The 13915-nt window shown below is 41.8% G+C and overlaps 1 protein-coding gene across 7 annotated transcripts in view; it reads right to left on the bottom strand.

Annotated features, from left to right (window-relative positions):
• Nucleotides 1-13915, bottom strand: part of slc4a4a (solute carrier family 4 member 4a) — a 65368-nt gene that overhangs the window by 18692 nt on the left and 32761 nt on the right. For 4 of the 7 annotated variants that reach the window (XM_085295586.1, XM_085295582.1, XM_085295585.1 and 1 more), the window contains 11 exons: nucleotides 12001-12077; nucleotides 6612-6769; nucleotides 5585-5672; nucleotides 4350-4504; nucleotides 3569-3676; nucleotides 3187-3361; nucleotides 2964-3097; nucleotides 2136-2410; nucleotides 879-949; nucleotides 368-553; nucleotides 133-246 (listed from right to left, as the gene is read on the bottom strand). In XM_085295586.1, coding sequence (XP_085151712.1) covers nucleotides 133-246; nucleotides 368-553; nucleotides 879-949; nucleotides 2136-2410; nucleotides 2964-3097; nucleotides 3187-3361; nucleotides 3569-3676; nucleotides 4350-4504; nucleotides 5585-5672; nucleotides 6612-6769; nucleotides 12001-12077 — 1541 coding nt within the window. Of the gene's footprint in view, nucleotides 1-132; nucleotides 247-367; nucleotides 554-878; nucleotides 950-2135; nucleotides 2411-2963; nucleotides 3098-3186; nucleotides 3362-3568; nucleotides 3677-4349; nucleotides 4505-5584; nucleotides 5673-6611; nucleotides 6770-12000; nucleotides 12078-13004; nucleotides 13101-13915 lie in introns of all 7 variants that reach the window. The other 3 variants (XM_085295583.1, XM_085295580.1, XM_085295581.1) reach the window with 1 other exon arrangement.

Here is a 13915-nt window from a genome sequence, read left to right as displayed (position 1 = left end):
CATCTTTTACATACAGTCTATGATGATGACTTGCAGGACAATTTAACAAGAGTTTATTGTTGCCTCAGGTTTCATAAAGCCATGCATAACTAATATGGACTTTAATTTCTCTGGGTGGAGGAGGGCACTCACTTTGAATTCACTTGGCACAAGAAGTTTAGGCGTATCAACTCCTACGAGCATATCAACTCCACAGAAGATAAGAATGGCCAAGATGATGGCAAAGTCACTGATGAGTTTTCGCACCTGAATGAAAAGAAAACACAAAGAGACTCTGGAACCTGCTGATCCACAAACAGGTGGAAATTTCATTTAGTTCCTTCACACATGGCTTGTTCAGTTAAATTAGCTCGGCACACTGACTCACAGTGGTGGGGAAAAAGGGGCTTGTCTTGAACTTTTTTAGACACATGGAGCAGGTGTAAGTGCCAAAGAACAATATGAAGGACATGAGGGTGATGTCTGGGACAAAGTCGCAGCCTTTGCCCACCAGCTCTCCATTATACTTCAAACACTCGGTCCTGGAGAGGGACGACCACGTGGCATTCGGTGGCTGCGTGAGAGAAACAAACAGGTTAAATAAAGTTTGAGATCAAACTTCCAGATTAAATTAAACCAAAATAGCTGCTTGAGAATTTCCATCTTTTACAGTGTAAGAGATTCATAAAACAGTGCCCAGAAACACAGGAGAGAAAACCGAGAGCATCAGTGTTAATGTGGTGACTCTCCTGCAGAGGTTAAGACAGCAAAGCACAGCGAGGGGTTTAGTCGAGAAGGTTTGGTTGCTCAGGTGACTCATCAAAAGAAACTATTAACCTGAAAATGATACATTTTAGTTTGTTTCTTAAAGAGCATCAAATAAAAGGAGAGAGACGCACCAGATCTGTGTTGTTCCAGAACCAGTCTGAAGTGCCTTCTAAAGGATCGCCAATGATGTCTGTGCTGTTTTCTGCAAGAAAACAACAAAACATGTTTCCTCTCAGCATGAGAGCTTTAATACGTTTAAAGGTTTCCAAAGTGACACGACTGAAATCTTATATGGAAAATTAATTTTACAGAGGCCATTTATGACATCTGACAATCAGCCTGGTAAACTCTGGTCAAGGTTAAGATACTTGCAGTACAGTACAAAGCTCAGCTATGACTTAACTTGTTACAGTGATTATTTTGCATTCATTGTGATACTATCTCAATATAAGTATTAGCTATCATGTTAAAGTGCCCTTGGGAACAGCCTTTGTTACCTGAGTGCATCCGAATGTCAAAGAAAATCAGCAGCAATCTGCTAACAATGAACTCAACAGCTACTTCATTTCAATAATGTCCCATCTACACAGAACAGCTTGAAGCAGACATAATAAGTGTTCAGACAATCTGACATTGAGACATCAATGCGTGTAACTTCTTGTAATCTGACACAAAGGATACAAACGTTTTATGCATTTATGTCTGCTAGGAAACTCTAGACCAAGCCACAGAAGAAGCAGCTACAATAAGAGGGAAAAGCATCAATACAACCTGACAGCTATGATTAGGTGCAGGATAAACTCGTTTTTATAGGTTAGCTTTTCCTTAATCTTTACCTTTGTTTTGGGCCATAATTTGGTTGATGTCTGTGTGAACATGTGCATTTAGCTTTAATGTAATATTCAAACTGAAACACTTTATTAATCTGTGTTTTTTAAAGTGTTACACAAATAAAAAGTACAGCTGTAGCAAATCTGATTAAAGAAAATGCACATGTGTACTGCTGCCTTTGCACCATAGACCTTTAGCTATGAATGCACTGCTGGTTTAACTTTATGTCAGTGGACTGGACGATCCACACAACTGTCGTTTCCTCTTTTCTATATTACACAATGCAGCAGCATTACTGTAAGCTGAACACAGAGCTGAACAGCACCAGCTGTGTTAAATTAAACCTCTGTTCTAACTGATAATTAGACATTAAACGCATCATATTGGTTTAAAAAAAGATCTCTGTTCTTATTCTCACAAGAAGATAAATTTCATGCATTGTTCTTAAAGATTCTGGCAAAACCTGTAACATTGAATAGCAGACCGGCTCATTGGCATGCGTGGACAAAACAGGCTGTACAGTGTGTAGATATGCCTTTAATTTAGTAACTACTCACCCAAGACAGTAGGAGCCATGCAGAGGCAGTCGTACTGCGTGACATATTCCATTCTGAAGTCAGGGTTGATTGGATAATGATGAGCTAATTTGATCATCTTCTTGAAGGCATCATAGATAAAGATGAAGCTGATGAGACAGGAGAAGCCCTCCTCAGTGAAGCGGGTGAAGTACTGGACCAAGTAGCTGGCATCAGTCGCCACGAGCAGCAGGCAGAAGAAAGCCGACCACAGGCCGATCCACAGGCGGAACTCCAAGTAGTCAAACTCATTATCTCTAAAGAAAAAAAAAAGGGGGGGGGGGGCAATGAGTCATATGATGGGACGGGGATGTGACTTTCAGAGTAAAACAACAATAGTATTATTGGAATTATAGACACTGAACACAATTTGCACAAAAACAGCACAAAGAACTGTGAATATTGTTTCTTAAAAAGTTATTGCTCAGTACAACATAAGCACAACTTATTGTGCTTTTCCTTATTTTCTGTTGAGTGCTGTTGTCATGAGGTCAGAGCAGATGTACCTAATGTGGCTGTGCAGAAAGCTCTGCACCACCTGCCCTCTACTCAAACCGTTTCAAGAAACAGCAAATGAGAATCGAGCTGGATTAAACAGAGCTAAAAGCCTTATTTCTGAATCAGCTAAGAATTGCACTGAAGCACGGTGATAAGTATAAATAAGGATCATTTTAAACTGTGACTCATTCATAGTCCAAGAATAAAACGCATCGCCTTTAACAGAATCAAAAAGACACAGTGACAGCTGAGATTTTCTAAAACACAGGGCAGTAACCAGGCATCTAAAAAACAGAGAGAATGGAGACCTACCTGCTGAAGTTGAAAAGCAGCCGTTCAAACACCAAAACGGGGCCAGTGCTGCTGAGGATGATGAGAGGCTGACCACCCAGCAGACAGAAAACGCCACCAGCAATGGCTGTGCCCAGAAAACTCTCCAGCACACCCTGCACACATGTTGGAAAGCAGTCAGGGAAACGCTCACAGTGTAAACGGTGAACGCTCTTCAAACCGTCACATGGTGCAAAAGCCTGACCTGCATGTTCTCCGTAGCATCTCCCAGCAGACCACCAAAGGTGATGGCGTTCGTTACAGTTCCCAGGTAAATAAACATAATAGCCGACAGGGCCTGAATGTGAAACGCGTCGGTGAAGTCACTGACAAAGAAAGGCGCTTTTCTCTTGATGTCAAGTTTGAGACCCCCACAAAACCTGAAACAGGACAAAGCAAAAGGTGAGTCGCTGTCAGTGGTATGGACTACTAAAGCCAGCAACTCGTTTTGATGCACCGAACATGACATTCACACACGCGACACTGGACAGTGTCGTTTCACTCAATATTCAATATGTTAGGTAAAAACAGTACAGTGCTCCCAACTATTGCATGCAGATGACATCGCTTTGTTCAAAGTGTCATACTTTCCCGTCTTCCTGAGCTCTTCACCCACAGCATGTCCTCCTCCATGACCTCCATCGTGAGGCATGTCTCCGTTCATCTGAGAGTCGCCTCCTGCATACATGTTTTTCCTGAAATACACATGAAGGCACAGATTTGTTCAGCAGCAGGAAGTCAGAGTACCTGATCCAGGTCCTACAGATACTGGTATGTGCTGGGAGATCGATCGATCATAGAAGAATCATAGAAGGTCAAGTTATTCTAGAGTTACTACATGCCAGCTTTATGTAACCAGCTCTTTCATAATTGAACACTGTTGTCCACCTGGATGCACCTCAGTGATTTTACTCTCCTGGAACATCTCATTTTTCCTCATTTTTCCGTCTTTTATCTACAAACGTCTTCTAATCTCGCACTGGTCCTCTGTGGATTTGTGTTAACATCTAGGCAGACATATTTTCATGCTGCTGGTTATTAAATGGCTCTTTTAGACACAAGCTGCCAGAGTTAGAGCAGACTTTGGGTCACATGAAGTTAGATGAAGTGTTTGTGCTGACACAGGTTTAATGAATGACCAGCACACTAATATACAGCCCCAGGTGTTTAAATCAATCAACTCTTTTGGTTTCAGATAAGATCACAGTGACAACTTCCCTCTGAACCACTAACGCTTATTTTTTAACATATTTTTTTCCCACAAACTCTGATATGACCCATTCTGCGTATCTTCTTTAGTGACAGGCAGCTTTTTCTTCAATCATCAAATCTGAATCATGTAAAACAGACAAGTTTGAGCTCACTGACCTTTTGTCAGAGGAGGGGAGGGATTTTGGAGGCTCTATCCTGATGGCTGGGTCCCATTCTCCAGGAGGAAGCACAATCACCTCATCCAGAAACTCGTCAATACCGGCCAGCAAATCTTGTCTGTCCTTGGCCTTATATGCAATGTCATGAAAGACCTGAACACACAGAGGGGGAGAGATGGGGCATTCAAGTGTAAAAGACACCTGTCAAAGAATCCAGGGTCACGGGGCAGCAAACTGCAATATCAGATCTAAGGATTGTGAACTAATCCCATCTGGTAAATCCCAAAACTCTGGAGGGGGACAAAGATGCAGTTTGTTTTCATCAAAACAATAACTCTCATAATGTACCCCAGCATGAATATAACATTAAAGAGGTGCCTGTCCCATCTAGTTTTATTTAGTTTGCATTTAAGACCTGGTCCCACAAAGCGATAGGTGTTATTCATAACCACTCAATTATACAGTGCTGTAAATATCTCAGTGTCCACAGTGATACAGTACATTAACCTTTCATATTCATGGGAGGATAATGTGGTTCACTGGTTAAGTTCTCCTCCAGACACTGGCATGTGTTTGGAGGGGAGCATGTTTAATCAGGCTTGTTTTATTGAGTGTAATCAGGTGTGGGATAACTGCATGGGACGAGAACCCTCCTGTGTCACTGAAATCAAAGTTAGCTTGCTTAGTTCAGACTGCAGCGATTGTTAAAAAGACCGCTATAGCCTCCAAACTGGTTTCAGGTTTTATTATAAACTGGTTTTTAAACATTTTGTAATAAAACTTTATGATTCATCCAGCACAATATATGTTCTCAGCATGAGCTGCTACTATCGGGTAGGTTTAAGAGCCTGCTGAGGACTTTACAGAGCAGTGTGAAATAAATGAACCCTACATAGGTTACACTGCAGGGTCACTTCTGTGTGATGCCTGTTGTTTTGTTTCAGCTGGGGTTGTGTACCATGTTTATCAGTGGGGACAATAAAGTATCTATTGATTATATCTATCTCAATACTGGCAAATACAAATGTTAAAGAGGTCGATTTTCCTCATTGGAGAGCTTAAAATAATGCTAACTGCTACTGCAGCTAGGACATGTCGCTGCACGACTGCAAAGATTACTGATTCAGCTCGTTCCCCAGACACGATGTCCAAGAGTTCACTTGGCACCAGCACTTTATCCTAAACAGGTTTACGTGAGGATCACATTTTAATGTCTAATATCTAAGATCTTACCTCATCCGACATCAGTGTAGCGATCGCTCTGCCGATCTCGTGGTACGACTTGGCTTTGCCTTTGGGTCCAAGCAAGATGAATAAAAATCTGAAGCCACATTAAAAAAAACAGAGTTCAAATTTAACAAAAAGATTACAGGTTAAAAATATATTTTCTTATTTTAATTAGAGCCTTTTTGGGGCAGTTTGCATTTATTCAGATGCCATGCGCACACTTGGGGTCCCTGTGCAGTTTATAAAACATAACTCGAAGCTCAGAGACATTTTTGTTTTGTTCTGGCTGCAAAGATGCTGCTTTGTATGACAATCATCTATTCAGCTACTCTCCAATACAGATACGAGCAGTAAAGGATGTTGCTCACTATAAGAATAAACAAATGATGATATAATGGATATGACACCATAACTGAGGCCTTGTCGTATAAATACCATGAACTAGCTTTAAATACTTTCACTGAAAAGTACTGAAAGTTAAATTGTTTTATGGCTCCTTTGCTTAAATATGAGAACAGACATCAGGTGTCAGTGATCAAACTTTATGATGCTTGTTTCAGTGAACAAACATCAGGTGAAACACCGTCATACATCTGTGTTTTACAGCTGTGATGCAATACTCTTTCATATTTTACTGTTTGTTGATCATAATAAAATATCCGGAATTATCATATAATCCACTTTTTATTGGATTTTGCAGTGGAGCTTATTTCAAGCTCCACAGTTACTATGTTACTGGTGGACTGTGATGCTACTGCAGCTTTGCATGATTCACAGTTCAACATTATCATCATTTCCCTTTAAGCTAGGTTTATTCTGATTGGCTGCCGCTCTCAAAAGAAAGATTTGAACATCGGCCTCCTGTGCTCGAGCCAGAGCTGTGTGCCTGAGATATCCACTCTGATTCATTCACATTCAGAAGACGTGACAGAAAATAAGGAAAACGTATTAGGTTCCTGTCAAAATGTATAAACAACACATCCAGGTTGCAAACGGACAACCAGGAGTCTGGATTGGACAAAATTTCAGGCACCTTGTGGGAACAGGAACCTCCGTCAGGGCTCCCAGCATCACGGCCTGCTGCAGACGAACAAACGCCACAAAGGGCGCGTCCAGGAAGTCCACCTCCCCCACCAGCACGTTGGAGGCTTCTGCGTCTCTTGGCAACTTCTTCATGAATTTGTTCTTCAGCTGAAAAGCACAAAAGAGAAAAGCAACAGGAGTTGAGAGGTGCTCCGTTCACACCAGCAAGCCGTCTAGAAGCACGCACTCGAAATTAAAAAACCTATATCAAACGAGGCAATCCCATTCAGGTTAAATACCAAACCAGGCGTCCCCCATGGTGCCTAAATAAGAAGCAAGCAGTAAAATGAGCATTTCTTCTCGACGTAATGACACAGACATGCCAGGAGGTCAGCTACATGTGTGTCTTTCATGGGACTTTTATCTGTACGACGGCTCATCCTTATGTCATTAATGTGTTTGCATAGACAGAGAGGGGCGGCAGTAAACCAGTGAGGTGTTAAAGACGGCTTCAGTTTGGATTCGGTCATTTTTCAGAGGTTTGTTTTTTTCATGCTTTTGTTGCAGTCGTGGATTTAATGTTTTCTTTTTTATCCTTTTTAGTGCACTAGAGCAGCGGTCCCCAACCCCCGGGCCTCGGACCGGTACCGGTCCGTGAGTCGTTTGGTACCGGGCCGCGAGAGTTGAGGCTCAGGTGTGAAATGTATAGTTTTCAGGGTTTTTATCGGTTTCCAGCGTTATTTTGTTATCGTTTTTTATCGTTAACTCGGTTTTCCTGGGTCTTTTCACGTATGTTATGAATAAATCTTCTTTTTTTCGGTACCGGTACTAGTTTTATTTTGTTGTATTTATCTGTGACACCTTAAAGGCCGGTCCGTGAAAATATTGTCGGGCATAAACCGGTCCGTGGCGCAAAAAGGGTTGGAGACCGCTGCACTAGAGTTCTTGTTGGCAACCAACAATTATCGGTCCAGACAAGTTTTGAGGCACCAAACTGAGTAACAAATACTATTAAAAGTGACTTGAAAAGCAGCTCTGCCAGCTTGGTGCGGTCAGACTGATGCTGCTAAAAGACGTTAGATAGCCTGCTGTACACACAGACTAACATACATATTCAAATGACAAGCAAATGCAGATGACATACTGGGCTTTCTCAGCGTCTAAGGACTGAAATCCCATAAACTTGTGACCTTCCACTGTTAACAGCCAAACAGATCCAATCACAGGCTGTTGGGCCATCTTGGCAAAGAGTTTGTCTGTAAATGATTCAAGTCAAGAGGTTAAACCTGTGTAACTGCACACCACGGCCTGTGTCCAATCCCAGCTAATCCACACCGCGCTCGTAAACCACGTACACCTGAATCTGTTGTTTACTGCCCTAAGACACAAACGCAATATGCATGGACCTGAAATGTTTATTAGCACGTTTAAAATGAGCCAGTGCAAAGATCAAAGTGAGATCTGAGATGTGACGTGTTAAGAAATTAGAGGCACCAAAAACCCACTAAAAGCATCCCAACATTTTCAGAACTGCGTTTGTTGAATATGATACAATATAATATTTAGATGTTGTTACTCAGGTTCAAATTTAAACTAATACTTGTAAGTCCTTGCAAAAGTAATACACTGTGAAGAGAAAATTAATTATATACGTTTGTAATTCATCTGTGCACCTCGAGTGGCTGCAGTCTCTGTATGTTAATCTGAACAGCTCCCGTCTTTATCTTATCTCTACATTAGCAACAAGTTATCAGTCACGATCGCTCCATGTGGAAACGTCATTATGGTATTTATGGGCTGAGTGGGTGTGGAGGAGCTTCGGTTTAGGAGATTCGTTTCCTGCCTGGGAGTCTCTAATCTGTCCCACAGGAGACTCACTGGGTCCCTCTGACTGGGTCGCTCTGACCTAATTCCTCTCTCCCACAGGCCTCGTCTGGGATGAGGGCATATAAAACATTGTCTGCTGTGAACTGGGGTAACATGACACATGGAATATGACAATACATACAATGAGAATGCATAGAGTACAGTCCAGAGAAGAGCTGCCATTTCAACCCAACATCACAACAAAACGTGTAATAGAAACGCCGGTCCACTGTGTCCATTTGGCACTTTGCTTCTATGAATCGTATGACACGCATGCAGAATTTGCAGTAAGTTGCAGTACTCTGCAGTAACAGCAGGGGGAGATTTTATTTGAGTGTTTAACAGACATTATTATCACATTTATATGTGTATGTACACATTAACTGCTTAAGGCCTTTGGAATGTACTTTTTTTGAGCTTCTGTAGATCTTCACCTCACGGCTTTAAATGTATTAGCGCCCCCTGGTGGTAATGCAATTTCTGCATGCTATGACATGGTCGACTGGTGTGTCTATTCTCCATCTTGCCGTGATACTGGGTTGGATATTTTCATGAGAAAGTAACTCACTGATTAGTTTAGATTAATCTGACTTTGTTAAATCTACTCAGTCTGGAAAATAAAATAATTTGTTCGTTTTAGTAATCAGCACAGCTACAATGTTTTTGCATTTATCCAGTCAGAAGAGTTTACATGTCACATTTCTGACTCACACAGGTAGACTACATGAGAAATATTCCAGGAGCTACACTTTGGTAATAAACAACCTTTGCAGATGCTACTACACATGTTGGCATACAAGTAGTAAGGATAAGATAGCGTGAGGGCAAAGGAGCAGCGTGTCTCAAGTGTGTGGAAGCCTCTGACAAAAGCCCAGAGGAAAACTGTGTTATGTCCTGTGGGCGTGTTAGATGATCTAAATATAGCAACAGCGCCAAGTATTTGCCTCGTTCCCGATTTCTCCATTTTTTGTATGTTTTTTGCACTTAAATGTTTCAGATCAAAGAAATTTTAATATCAGACAAAGATAACCTGAGTGAATACAAACTGCAGTTTTTAAATGATGGTTTCATTCACTAAGGGAAGAAAACTATCCAAACTATCCACCTGCCCTTGTGAAAAAGTCATTGCCCCCTCCACGTAATTCGTGATGAACCCTATTGTTTAAAACCTGGGTTACGACACCTGTCATGTGTGTTTGTTTCTGTCTGAACAGCTCACTGTGTTATGGTAAATCCCTGCTGCGATTGGTGCGTGGAAGTATGGCTCCGGAATGACTGGTTCCAGCTGGAGGACCCGTCTTATAAATATAGCCTGGAGCACCGCCGGCAAGAGAGGTTCTTGTGTTTCCCCTAACGCCTGAGCAGCCACGCCTGTGACAGCCGCCGGGTGCAGTGCTCCGTAACAGTTGAGGAAGTGGGGGAGCGAGTGCCTCATCCATGCTATGACCTGGCCCCTAGACGGGTTGTAACATGAACTGGGGCTCATCCGCACCCGAAGTGAGAATCATTCCTCTAGACTCAGTAACAAATGTCACTGATTCCTGCTAAACAAGACAAAGTAAAGTAGGCTCAACAATCTCAAAATGAAACGCATCATGCCACCATCTACAGCTGTCTCTATCAGTCTAGAAAGGGTTGCAAAGCCATTTATAAGGAACTGCAGTGAAACACAGTAAGAGCCATTATGGAAAAAATAAATGGAAAAAATGAAACCGTTGTGAACCTTTCCAGGAGTGGTGAGCCTACAAAAATTACTCCAAGAGCCCAACAATGACTCATCTGACTCAGCATCCAAAAGACAATAAGAAAGACACAGAGTAAAAATGTAAAGAGAAAAACACCGCAGACCAAACACAATACAAAGACATAGCTCAGATTTGCCAAACAACATCTTGATGATCCCCAAGACTTTTAAGAAAATATTCTGTGGATCGATGAAACAAAAGGTTTCATACCTGTTATATCTGGTGTGGAACTACTTCAGCATTTCATGAAAAGAAAATCACACCAACAGTCAAACATGGTGGTGATAATGTGTTCGCCCGGGGCTGCTTTGCTGCTTCAGGATCTGGAAGACTTGCTGTAATTGATGCAACCATGAATTCTGTTTTCTACCAGAAAATCCTGAAGGAGGATGTCAAGCCATGAGTTTTGCTCAAGTGCACTTGGGTTTTGCAGCAGGACAATAATCTGAAGCACACCAGTAACTCCACCTCAGAATGGCTCAAAAGACAAATAAAGGGTTTGGTGAAGACTCCTCAAAGCCCGAGATGCTCTGGTGTGCCTTTAACAGGCAAATCCCCCCAGCTGTAGCTGAATGAAAACTATTCTGCAAAAAAGATTCTGCCAAAGTTTCTCCACAATCACATGAAAGCCTCACGGACAGTTATCACAAACACCCGACTGCACTTCTTGCTGCCAAGGGTGGCACAGCCAGTAATTAGGTTTAGGGGGCAGTTACTTCTTCACCGAGGGCTGGTAGGAAAAAGTTTTTTAGTCTTTTTTGTCCTCTTAATAAATTAAACCATGATTTGAAAACTGCATTTTGTATTTACTCGAGTAATCTTTGTCTGATATTAAAATTTGTTTGAACTAAAAGTGAGAAATCAGGAACGGTGCAAACACAGTTTAATGGCACTGTAGACCAGCAGTCCCCAACTTTTTTTGCACCACAGACCGGTTTATGGCCAACAGCATTTCATGGACCGCCCTTTAAGGTGTCGCAGATAAATACAACAAAATAAAACCAGTACCAAAAAAAGAAGATTTATTGATAACACGTGGGAAAAGACCCAGGGAAACCGAGTCAACGATAAAAACAATAACACTAAAAACCCTGAAAACCATCAGTTTCACACCCAAGCCTCAACTCTCGCGGCCCGGTACCAAACGACTCACGGACCAGTACCGGTCCGTGCCCCGGGGTTTGGGGACCGCTGCTGTCGACTGTAAGGCTGCAGAGGAAATTCAGTCTCTCTTTGCTGTTGATGACATCATCCTTTATCAGCCACAGCCTGATCCTCACTGCAGTCTAAAGTTGCTACAAAAATTTCCACTTTAACCATCAAAGGAAAAGGCGGGGAAGGTTCAGAGCAGCTACAGCAGGCTGGGTGATAATACCAGGAGCTGGAACAATGCACTTTAGACAATGTTATCTCTGCTGTGAAGCAACAACCACGAAATACTCCGACGGGCCTCCTCAGCTCTGTTACATCCAGCCTACACCATGCAGCTCTGTCATGGAGTCTAGTCAGGCTTTTCTCATCTCTTCTGCCAATGCACTAGCTTGTTTTTAGCCTCAAGCTCGAGAAATCAGACAAGCTGGTTCATTATAAATGTTTCAGAATAAAACAGATTAATAAAAATAATCAAGCGTATTGTTACAACTACACCACCTTAAACTGGGAACTTGGGAATACAGAGATCCATCCCCTTCATTTTCCAGGAAATATAAACCTCTCACCACTGAGTCTGATGGATTGGTGAGGGTTGGTGTCCAGAAACAGTACAGCAGATGCATGAGGGCGACTTACCTGGTCTTTCTCCGGTTTGTCAGAGACGTCATTCAGGCTGGTGGATGTCAGGTTCCTGGGAGTTGTGGTGGGACTATCTGTTCAGACAGGGCAACATTGACTAGTTAGACCAGCTTCACCCCCACTGTGGTCTAAGACTCAAGAGGAAAAGAGGCAGAAACCCAAAGTGGCCCAGACAATTAGCTCCTTACATGCTTTGCCAAAAGAAGAAAAAATCCAACAGAAATACTCGTGCAAGCTGTAGGACAAAAGCTATTGTCTGTGATAAAGTAACTGGCCGATATTTAGGTCTAACCCGTCGGGTATAAAATGTGTGATCAGATCAAATATCAACTTTTTACTTTGAATTTCAAATAAAAGAAGGCAGGAGGTCAAAAACGAAGAGTAAAATTACCATTATTAATGCATCTTTCTTGAGGTTCAATCAGCTTGTTGTGCTTTGATAATAATGAGATCTAGTGTCATCATTCTTACTGTCACATTTAAAGCCTTACTCTGTGGATGGACTTAATGGGTGCAGACACAAAATAAGTAGAAGATGATCCTGAAATGTGACAGCAGAACAGGCTTCAGTCCAGAGATCCGAGGGAAAGAAAAACCTCAAAGAATGCAACAATCTGGTGCCACTGCAGCCTTTCATGCATCTGCACCTTTGGCACTGTTGGTAATAACGTGCATGTCAGTATGATGCAGCCAGATAATTTTTTTTTATAGGTGTAGTGTAGGTGAGAGAAAATATTCTTTAAAAACAACCTGAGCTGACAGGGATTATTCACCATCAAGTACTTGCATCTAGTGAAATTTCAAGCTAGTCGTGACTACATTCAAGCTGCAGGTCATCAGCACAAAGATGCCCTCGGACACAACTTTACGATCCGCTGTCTGTATTTTTAAAAAAGCCTCAGTTTGAGACTAAATTTGAACTCTCTGGTCTTCGTTTCTTTGTCGCCAAATGGAAGCTCACCAGGGGTCTGCAGTGTGAATGTAGACTTCAGTGAACTTACTGAGCCAGTCCATACTGGAACTCCTTTGGGTCTGCAAGTCCTCCATTGAGATGCGACCTGACAGGCAAGTCACAGAGTTCTCGAGAGGACTGCGGGCTTTTAGTGGCAGCAGCAGGTTATCAAAGCCAATCCAGGGAAGCAAAGAGGACGAAAGAGAGATGGAAAGCAGAGTTGACAGAAAAGCCCGCTGAGCCAAAGCAGAAGATTTGTTAAATGCACAAAAGATCAAGTGGCTGTTAAAATATGTGAAGACATGATATTGCTGCAATTGACAAGCCGTGCAGAGATACAGTGAGGAAAGAGGAGGGGCATCATTAAATGAGGACATCATGGGTCTTTGGACAGAAGTTTGACCTGCACTTTAATAAGTCAGAAAATAAACTTTATCCTTGAAAAGATGGTAATCAAGCAATATTTATCAGAGTGGCTCCTTATCTTTGCCGTGATAAGAGGACGAGCACAGCTAGAGCTGGGTCATGAACACAGAAAGCCTTTTCTTTGATCGTCAAAGTTCCTGAAATCTGATAGTGGCTAATAAATAACTTCACTTTCCAAAGGCCCATGACTAGTAACAGATTCATTCCACTGTCAACACAATAAACATTTAGTAAATCAATATTTGACAGACTACTAATCCACATGTTGTTAACATCAGTAAGAGCTGTGTGGTGGGGCTGTCACTTTGAGTTCTTCATCAAGATATTTCTGAAGATTTTGTGCCAGAGTGAAATTTCATTTATCCCGGGACAAATGAAACTTATCCCGGGAGTGAACTAATGATTATTTTTTAAAGAAGAATTTTAAAAAAAAGTTAATTTTCTGACAACTTTCAGCAAAACAAAGTGACAGCTCTGTAAATAAAACATGCATTTCCATGAATTTAATCAAAACTAAGAGTTAATTGATTTGAA

This window comes from Mchenga conophoros, linkage group LG12, assembly GCF_057382185.1.
Source record: "Mchenga conophoros isolate Kocher_MC1m ecotype Shallow Benthic linkage group LG12, M_conophoros_male_GT1.1, whole genome shotgun sequence".
NCBI classification, from domain to species: Eukaryota; Metazoa; Chordata; class Actinopteri; order Cichliformes; family Cichlidae; genus Mchenga; species Mchenga conophoros.
This window is presented reverse-complemented; position numbering and strand designations above follow the sequence as displayed.